General features: G+C 31.5%; 1 protein-coding gene across 8 annotated transcripts in view; it reads left to right on the top strand.

The window, feature by feature from the left end:
• The first annotated feature begins 336 nt into the window (after positions 1 to 336).
• Positions 337 to 11,102, top strand: part of LOC112452349 (glutamate-gated chloride channel-like) — a 33,735-nt gene continuing 22,969 nt past the window's right edge. For 5 of the 8 annotated variants that reach the window (XM_025012504.1, XM_025012503.1, XM_025012502.1 and 2 more), the window contains exons 1-4: positions 337 to 517; positions 4,562 to 4,732; positions 5,983 to 6,230; positions 8,618 to 8,770. In XM_025012504.1, the coding sequence (XP_024868272.1) occupies positions 4,572 to 4,732; positions 5,983 to 6,230; positions 8,618 to 8,770 (562 nt within the window). In that variant the 5' untranslated portion in view covers positions 337 to 517; positions 4,562 to 4,571. The remainder of the gene's footprint in view (positions 518 to 4,561; positions 4,733 to 5,982; positions 6,231 to 8,617; positions 8,771 to 11,102) is intronic. The other 3 variants (XM_025012506.1, XM_025012508.1, XM_025012505.1) reach the window with 3 other exon arrangements.

The raw sequence follows: 11,102 nt of genomic DNA, 5'->3' as shown, positions 1-11,102 counted from the left end.
ATTAAAATTACTTATAAAGTTAGTATATCACTTGCACAAAAATCATACTATGCCTCTTTTATTAATTTTTATATTAAATACTTTAGTAATTGAAAATATATATAATTCTCTTCCTCCTTCCCCTCCCTCCCTTCTCTCTCTCTTTATGATTTTTATTCTCATATAATTATGCTAAATAAAATATTGGTGCGTATTTATAATTCTTATCACAGCGAGGATTTGAAGAACACACGATTATGATGCTCTTCGGCCGCAAAAAGTTTTCCCCATCCACGATTGTTATCCTATAAAGATTGTATCGTAACTGACGGCATTACTTACTGTTTTTTAGATGGTGACAATAATTTGTCTATGCTGAGATGACAATGAAACGCTGAAGAGCTTTCCATTCATAAAAATGGATGAAGAGGGCCGTGCGCGAGGATGAGTGCTTGTAAAAGTTGAAGAGACAGACCTACACAACGAATAGCAAAAGCCTGCCTCGTCCATTGCGACCAGCTACATATCTCACGTTAAGGTATATTTACGCATATGCATTAAAATAATAGTGCACTATCATAAAGCGTATAAATTACTACCATTTTTATTTTATGCAGAGACATATGACTTTCTTTGAATAATAATAACGTCAACTTTTATTTTTATTGCTATTTTTTATCACAGCATGTTTATCGCTTTAAAAGATTTTCTTTTGAAAATGCAAAACATTTAAAGGTCATTTTTCAAGAAATGCTTTAAATGATATAACATTTTAAATTTTTGAAAAAGATATTGAAGCTTTGTGCAACCGAGGTTTCCTTTTCAGCTTAACAAGATCTTCAATTTACATTTATGCATATTCTACCATTTGAAATCATGTTTTCTTTCACAATTACACGTCTTTAACATCTTTTACTTGTTCTACTAACATCGTTTTCGTCGATTTTCATTTCCTTTCTAAGTTTATACCGCATTAACCGCGTACAACCTTGCCCCTCACCTATTTCTTACTTTGCTCGTCCTTTTGGGTTCGCGTGATTTCTCATTGCTAATGTACCTCGTGCTACGATGTGATTAAACAGTTGAATTCAATTCCTTTCATTCGCGCAGAACCCCCGCGATCATTGCTCGACAACTAAACGGTCAAGTGCTTCCCTGGCGAGATTAGTAGACTAATCAAGTTTTCTCATTGCCAAATAATAAGTTAGAAGAATAAAGAGTCTTTATGTAATATAGTTCGAAAAGCACAAAGTATCTTTATTGTTAGCGCTACAGCTTTATGTTAATTAATTTTATAGTACCAATATCGAAGAAACTTATAAAGACATTTAAAAAATGTCTCAATCTTAACAATTTTTGAGAGCACGCGTGCGCGTTGTGTGTGTGTGTGTGTGTGTAACGCGCGCGCATGCTTATGTATTTATTCGGACGACGGAGGGCCGGTTGATATAGGCAAAAACAGGACACGGGCTGAGATTTGTGAGGCCACGCAAAATGTAAAGCATGTGGGAAGCGTGGAAACGAATCGCTTACGGACTCTCAGAATGGAACAGGTTAAGCCATGTGACGTACTCTCTATAATGTTCCATGCCGCAACGCTCCGTATTGATCGGATGGCATCAGCTGTACGCTGGTAGCGTTTATACCAGCGTGGACGCCCGCCGGTCTGACTGCCACTGCCCACTCCACTGCTCACGATGTTCCCTTTTCTTTTCTCTTGTACAATGATGTCAATGTGTCACTGTTATAACGCTTCTAACCGACGCGGCGCAGGAATTTGTTCGATATGTATAGAGGGATGAAAATATTCTATCTATTTGTAAAATGTGCATTACCTTGCATTCTTTCTGTGGTTTTAAAATTATTGAATCAGAGTACATTACACTCTGAAATTAAAATTTGAAGAATTTCGGGTATATATCTAAATATTTCGGAATAAAATATGAAGCGTTTCATACACACTATTAATTTTTTAATGATTTTTGTCTTAAGATTTTGATCTTAATATTTTTATATGCAGAGCGACTAGCGAATCGAATTCTGTGGAAAAAATGTCCCTAAAAAATTATATAATTTTATTTGGAAAATATTAAATAAAATAATGTTAATATATTTCATAAAAATGAATTTTATAGAAATTGTATATACATCTTATTAATGCATTGTGTGCATGTCATATTTTTTCTAGATCTGTAACATTTTATATGAAATATTCTTTAATCCTTTCGGAAATAAAAAATCTTGAATATAAAAAGTAAAATTAAATTATGTTTACACTGGGGAAAGGTATTTAATAGTTTCACAGTTCTACATTAAAAATAGATTTTAACATTTGTCAAAATTAGTTAACAAATAGAAGATTTTCTTCGCCAGTGAATAAAATACAATAATGAATAAACCTTCTTGACTATATCTGGCAAATTATTTGTCAGATATAGTCGAGAAAGTTTATTCAAAATTGGTTGCTTCAGTAAAATTTGTAACTTGTTTTAATTAAAAAAAAAAAAAAAAAAAACTTTTTAAACTTTATTGATAATGCGTATATATATGTATATAAGATGATTTACATGAGCAGCAATATATAACAATCTCTATTATTTATTTATTTGACAATAATAATTATTATATGTCTCCTGAGCATTTATAGATTATTTATAGACATTATTTATAGACTATTACTCATATGTCTTCATCAATCTTTATTATTACTGTCATTTCGAATCTGACTACAATATTATAGATTAGATATTAAGTATTATCGACATGCGAGAGTCCGTATAAATTTTAATGCGTTGTAAGGTACAGTAAATCCGAATGGACGATATTACAGTTACACCCTTGACTGTACACTTGACTCTCTGAATAACGCCCCTTCATCGGTCGCTTCAATATTTAACAATTTCACACATATTCTTAAGTGTGTCACTTCAGTTTTGGGATGGCACGTACATACACAAGTACGATTATTACAGCATGGCACACGCACAATCGGCCGTTGGTTATAATTTTCTTATAGCCGCGTGCTCTAGACCGCGTTTTTTTTCGCTGTGTCAACATCTATAGCTGAATGATACCGAGTTGGTGGCTCTCTATCCTTTCCTACATTACAATCTTATTTATAATGAAAAATAGAAAAGTAGATTTTAATGTGGCAGAATTCGCTTTGGCTTAATCGAAGTGTTATTGATCTTTGTGACGATCTTATTTATATAAGTGCTTTCTTTATTATTTATATGTATATATTATAATTACAATGCATGAGTATATTTATGTATATGTATATATCATGTGTAATTTTTATATATAAATGAAGGAGCATAAAAAACTCTATTCTTGTCACATGAGAAAATATATGTAACTAGATTTTCATGTAATTTATATCTTGCAAAAGCGTCTTTATGATATTTACATATAAATCATGTATATGCATCATGTTTCGTGTAAACAGTATGGTTTAAATTCAAATACAGTTGTTACACAAACACTAACTTGAGAACGTGATAGTTGTGTATAACTGCATCGTGTAGCTCTAACAACATCATCAATATTGAAACACGAATTTCATTCCTAAATAGATTGGTACAGCAATCTCTTTAAGCTAAAGTTTTTCTAATACGAGAGAATCCACGAAGACTATATTATAATTAATTTAGCCCGTTGAAATAATCTACAAAACAATTTGTCTATCTACACAATCTACACAAAAATTATATTTTCAAATTTTAATTGATATATCTAAATTTAATAATATATTGTCTGTAGCATCACGTACATATTGAGTATAATATAGCTAAAAATGATATATATTAATTATTTTGCAACTTGTTAATACACTAATTTACCGCGTATGAAAAATATTCCAAGTATAAACTGAGATTGAAAGAAGTACGTTGAAAAGGCATTCTCAGGACAACATTAAATTATGACATGATATATTACACATTAATTTACCACAAATAAGCAGACCATTGTAAATTGAAATGCCAAGCAATTGCGCGCAAACATTATCTCATGTATATGTGAGAGAACGCAATTAAACGTTGCTCTCTGCTAACCGTAGTTAAATGCGAGTTCCGTTATTAATCACTGGTTAGGAAGAAGAGTTTTAATTAAACTGAAAATGCACAAAAATGTTTTTTAGGATTTTGAGATTAGAAGATATTTAATTTTGGTTTGTTATGAAGCAAATAAGTTGTTATCATTTTAAGATTAATTAAACATTAAAAATTAAATTTTGTCAACAAAGTTGCATTCGAAAACTGGTACTAGAGAACATTGGTATTATATCGCGATATTAATAATATTACAAACTAAAAGCATGCAGTTTTAATGAGACATTATGAGATGCCTAAAAAGCTAGCCTATTCTGAGAAAATTCTTTTAAGCAAACAGCGCGAAATAGTAATATATTGTACGGCCAAAAATAAAGATGGTATTATATTTTAGTTTTGGCCATAAGAGTTTTATCAAAAATTTTATTTTTGTGAAAAAAAAAGAGAAAGGAGGAAACATAAATTCAAATAAACTTCTATTATCAATTAAGATATCTTTTAATGTTAAGATACTATTTTTTCTGTTTCAGATGACATAGAATGGGTTGGGTGGCGCTAGGGCGGTGTGCGGGTGGTGGCGGCCGCCTCTCGTCCATCCTCTCGCTGTCTCTCACCTCCTTCGCGAGTTCCCTCATCTTCACCTCCCTTTGTATCCTCACACTTGCCTTTACTTTCGTCACCCTCGCTCGTGCCGAAGACATGTACGTATAGCACACAACTAAGATAATCGCCATATATACGAATTGTTTCTTAGCTTCTCGATCATCCTACTATCGCGATACGTTATTTTATGACCCGGAGAGGTTTGAGGAAGAAAACAATACGTGTATATTATGGGAGAGAGCGATGATGTGTCGAGAAGCTAAATCCAATTGTATTGTCGTAGAACATCCATGTTCCGCTCATTAGAGAGGAAGGAAGATAGTATAACTGGCAATGATTGACGGACGCCCGAATAAATTCCAGTTATCCGAAATTGCGGATAATAGGTATTTTCGTGAAAATAATCTTATTCTTGTATATGTATATACAATACAAATTTGAAGGAAATACAATATATCACTTTTACGATTCTTTTATCGTAAAAATCGTCCCATTTAATTTAGTGTAATATTAATTCAAACCCTTCAGTTGTGCGGCTAATAGTTATCGATCGGCTACGCGATACATAACATAATCGCATATTGTGTTGATGTGGTCCAAGTATACTTCCCCCTTCCTAGTCTAAAGCGCTTTTATAAATATCTATAACTGATTACTTGACAATCATGTTACTCTATTGTGCATTTTAGTCAAAGAGAGCGAGATGGAAATTACGATTTTGATAGGATTTCTCTGCATGTAGAAACATGTAATCATAGGATTTTATGGATCGAAAATAGAATTATCAGTATGTTTTTTTACTGACGTCATTAACTGGTGATAGAAAGGGAATCATGTATATCGATATCACGAATGTTTCGATTGTACTACTGCATTGAATGTATTAGCACAAGTAGACCGATGGTAAAGTTCTTTGGTAGCATCTTATACCCGTTATATCGTAATGTGGGTGAAATTAGATGCAGTTTTGTATAGTGCTTTAGAAAGCTGAATTTTTATTGAATTAGTAGATTTCTACATGTACATATGTTTCAAATGAATACAAATGAATACGTTGTATCTAGAAGAGTAAACTTTAACAACGTTAGCATCGATCACTTCAAGATGAATGATGCTTTTAATCCCGTGAGGTTGTCCCACACCTTCTTTAATGATTTTGAAACAACCAACAATATTAATTTTCGTAAAATATACTGCAATATATATTCTTTCTATTTCGCCGCGATCGAGCGAAACGATTTTTGAGGTATATCGAGACAGAGAAGATTATCTACTGGAAGTTTGCAGAAAAATTACCGTAAACTCGCCAGGTACTTACCGGGTATACCTACAATGCATTGTGTTGCAGCTTCGAGGAGGGAAAATCGGACAAGGAGATTCTGGACACCTTGCTGCTAGCGAACCGTTACGACAAGCGGCTTCTGCCGCCGGTCCAAGGTACACTGAGGCTCCCATCCCACTGCCAAAATCAAGGCAACTACACCCCTCACCTCTGTATCCAAATGACCCTCGACCATCCAGAGCACCTCGAACATCACCGGCACCGCTACCACCACACAGCACCACACAACCACAGCTCACTGCTCACCCCTCGTCGTAAGAGTACTTCTTGTAAATCGACGTATTCTTAAAAATATGACGTAAGGGAAGTGCGAAAAAGATTTAAAAATACGGAAATAAAAGAGGAAAAAAAGATAGGACGCGTGATAAAAATTGTAAGAGAGCAAGGCGCAATTCGAGCGAACAATTCATCACCTCCCTACTCCCATTCGAATTCCACGTTCGCGGAGGAAAAAGTTTTTCGATATTTAGATATGCTAGTCTCGGAACGATTCTCTCATCCATTTTAAGTTGATTCGAACTTAAAGAAAATTGAGCTCAAAATGCATCTTGATCTATACTAATGCAGACCTATAACATTGGAATATGTTTGAGTAAGATTGGAGGTACGTCAAATGGCATATTTATAATGTTCTGTAGGGTCGGAATGCTATTAACGACACATGGACATATCATAGACATGGTTGGTTACAGCCATGGCTGAGTAACAACCGCTTTTGCATATATGGAAATGGTGCACCTAGTTATTAACACCAGGACTGACACGTGCATTTAATGCTGCCATTACATTATACGAAGAGTCTAATAATAATCCGTCCATCCATCATAATATATCCTATATCATAATATAGACATTAATCAGACACTAATAATACTTCGATAATTAAGTGAGTTAATTATGATAGACCATTTGCAGTCATAAACAAATTAATTTTAGGTATTTATATATAGAACTATGTAGTCTATATTTAAATACAGTGATATGACAAAAATGCGTCTCTCGATATAATTCCGATAATTTTGGCGACTACTTCAACAGTAATCTTTAATTATATTTTTTGAAACAAAAAATAATTCCAAAATACTCTTAATTTCAAAATGTTTAGTTTATGAATTATTAACACTATCAGATCTGTGACAAAAATATGAAATTTTCGTATAGAAATATGCCTGTCATTAAAATTATACTGTAAATTAAATTTTTAATATCTGACTTAATCTTATCTAACACATTCCACTTTAATTTAATTTTTATTAATCATTGCTCAATTACGTTCATCATGTAATACCGAATTAATAATAATATTAAATTAACTATAACAAACAAATCTCGCAAATTCTGATTTTAATAAAATTTTGCCATGGTAAATGTATGACGTAAAAAAACTTCATAAATTATTATTAATGTTATTATAACCGTAACTTAATTTTTTTATGCACAGAAGAATAAGATAAACTAGTTGATGTAAAGAAAATGCATAATTTCCTTTCAAAAAAGATATATAATTTATACATACTGGAAATTGTATATTGTAATTTACAGACAATCAAGTCTAAATGTGACAAAAGTATCACAATATACAAGTGCATAAACCAAATTGTCGATTGGAAGAAAACCGAATATATCCAAGAAACAGGGAGCTGCAGCTATAAGATTGCATTATTCAGACTTCATCATGAAACGGCTTCATACATGTCATGCGATAACATAGATTACTGATTCTTTCGCGAGATGTCCTCAATCCGCTGAATTCTGTATGATACCAATAGAGTAATGTGTTATAATGACATCGTACATTTTTAAAGGCACTTCCAATAATAAAAAAGTTACAGACAAAATTATATCTATTTTATGAAATCTATAACTTACACAATAAAAGAAAAACAAAAATTTTTCTTCTTCATAAAAATTCCTGTTGTTGAATTTGTCTCTTGATGTGCTATAAAGAAAAAATTATACGATTTTACTTTAAATACTTGAAATGGCCTTTTTACGGAGAAAAAAAATTTCGCTATTTATCGTAAGTTACAGTTTTCAATCTCTCTTTTTTCTCAGATTATTTAAAGTTTCTAAAATTGCAAACGACATAACGAACACCCTATATTTCACTAATAATAAATACCTCGTTGTCCTCGTTAATACGCACAAAAATTGAATAAAGGAAAATTACACGACATTAATTTGTTTTATGATTGTGAAAAATCGGGCTTTTTAAGAAAAGATGGGATGTGGGCAAGGGTTGTTTGGTGTTATAAAAACATACACTGAAAAACTTACACAATTTCTCATCATTCTTCTAAGAACACTGTTTCCCATAAACAATATCACACGATTGTATCGACATATTAGTTAAATGTATCACGATATGTTAATTAAATAATAAACAGAAGAAATGGAGTAAAAATATATGTAACTTTTAGTTTAATGAGCTATAACTCTCTTCTTCGTTGAATAATTATCGGAAATGTAATCCGTATATAGATCGAGATCTAGTCATAAGCGAAAAACAATAAAACACAGAGGACATATATTGGATATGCTTAAGCAGTTTTTTTGAAGCCGTATATTGAAATGGAATAGACGAAGAATGCACACAAAGTGAGGATAAGACGACGTGCGCAAGGGCTATTGGGTGTTACAGATGCTGATTTCTGCTGCGGAATGAGATGGCCTGGTGACACTACCGGCTTGACAAACCAGTCGTCGATCTCCTCTATCGACTCCAAGAACCAGTACAAGAACCAGAACAATAACCACTACACGTCGCACCAAAACCTCCGCACTCACCTTCGCGGTCCGTCCTTTAACATTTATTTCTTGTTACTACACAATATCATCTGTAGAGAAGATTATCCAACGTTATCGTGATATTAATCCACTTAAATTAATCTGCTCGACTTATTCAGTATCGGCTCGATTTGTTCAATTTAACCACTTGTCGTACTACTTTGTAATAGAGATTAAAAGATTTACAATCTATTGTTAAACATATATATATATATATATATATATATACGAAGTATAACTTATTAGTTAGAAGTAACTATAAGAAATTAATTTTTTTAAGACAAAAGAATATTACTGCGTTAATATGTATTTTTCTGTTTGCATATTTATAAACAAATAAAATAATGTTTATAAATACATTCGTGAAAAGTGCAAATCATGCAAATCGAATTTGCTAACAATTGCATGCAATGTTAACAGTTTGAAAACTAGACCATTTAAGGAAAAAAATGATACTTCTAAAATAATATATTTTGTATTTTAATTTTTAAAATCACTTTTTAATTGTTAAATTTTAATTTAACTTTCTAATTTAATAGGGATTCTATAATCAATTTTGGTGAGATATAATTAAAAAGGTTGTCTGCTAATTAAAAATAATTAAAACATTTAAGTATGTGATCACTAACATTATCATTGATTAATAATTAAATTATTTATTGATAGTTGATACAATTGATCGAGTTAAGTACTGAATAGGACGTGTATCGATCTTCTGCGCGAAGGTTTACAAGCCGGTCAGGCAGTATATACACATGTCTTGATATAATATACAGTCGAATTTCCGTACTCTCTCTTGATATACAAAGATCAAACAACCTCTCTGTTTTTAATACTTCCGCTCAATTTCCAATTCAAATGCCAATAGCATATCCGCAAAAAGAAAATATTATTGCACAGACGATGTAATGGATATACATATATAGTTTGTTTTTTGTAGTTGAGCTCTTCTACGTTTTATCTTTTTTTTTCTTTCTAACATCTAATACGCATTTCCTTTTAAATGCAAAAAGTATATTCATAATGCAGCTACAAGTCATATTGCAAATGCAAATTAATTCATGCAAGCAAAAGAGCAAAGCAAAAGAAGATGTTAAGGATGCGGAAATTAAAAATGCGAAGAATACAGAGGCGATGAAGAATATGAATGTTAAACATATGGAGATTCGACTGTACATAAAAGATTATAATAATTCTATTAACAAATTACACACGTCACTATATTTTATTCTTTAAAAAAGATATTATAAATTACATTAACAAATTACACATATCACAATATTTTATTCTCATTAAGAGACGTATAATATGTAACATATATTTTTAATGTTTTATTGAATTATACTTGCAAGAGTACCACATAATGCGTTATCCCTTAATTTTATTAAATTTTTGTCAGTAGGTCAGGTCAGGTATAGAAAAAATATCGACATATATTTTGTCGTAGATACTTATTAGTTTAAAAGCTAAACGATAAAATTAGTTGAAACACACGTAAAATTCTAAATCTCAAATTCAAATTCCAGTAATGACATACTCTTTTCCATTTTGTTTTGCATTGTATTTCTTTATTTCGCTTATATAAAAAAATATATATCTTTCGTGTCATCTTCAATTAGAAAAACACAACAAATTGATTTTAAAGAAATTTATAAGCGAAGTAAAAATAATATGCAAAAGTTTGTCATTACTGGGATTTGAATCTATAACAATCTAATGTCTTTTAACCATGTGTTCCGGCCAATTTTGGTGTCTTAAGAGCAAACGGCAAAATATGTGTTGTTCTTTTCGATGCTCTACTTTCAAAAATTAGGTCAAATCAAAGGGTGACACATTATATAGTTCTCTTGTTAGGTGGTTTACGTTTAGAATATTTAATATTTATACTATCTACCATATTATTAAAAACGTCAGCATTTTTATGAACAAAAGCTATTTTAATACGATTAATTTGTATTAAAATGATTTTTATTATATAATAGAACGGAAAGTTGTATACGAATGTGTGAATGTTGAAGTATTAATGTTTAATTACTGCCAAATGCATTAACTGTATCGACAATCCGTTATACCGTCGATCTAAACTTTTACACACAATTTTAGCACTTTAATAATTTCATACACGTATATGTATACTTACATACATATATGCACAAAGAGAATTGGACAAAGCATTGATGGTAACATTGTTGAACGATCAAGGAATGATGATGTGAATGAACGAACTTGATGTTTAATTGTCCAACGTTCATTTAAGAAAAAGAGAGATGCAATCGTCGTTGGTACTAAGAGCTCGTATTTGTGGGACTGTGACTTGTGATGTGTATGTTTAGTTGTGG

Source organism: Temnothorax curvispinosus, unplaced genomic scaffold (genome assembly GCF_003070985.1).
Source record: "Temnothorax curvispinosus isolate PA1 unplaced genomic scaffold, ASM307098v1 QBEX01003272.1, whole genome shotgun sequence".
Taxonomy (NCBI): Eukaryota; Metazoa; Arthropoda; class Insecta; order Hymenoptera; family Formicidae; genus Temnothorax; species Temnothorax curvispinosus.
Note: the sequence above shows the minus strand (reverse complement) of the source record. Positions and strands in the feature narration are given on the sequence as shown.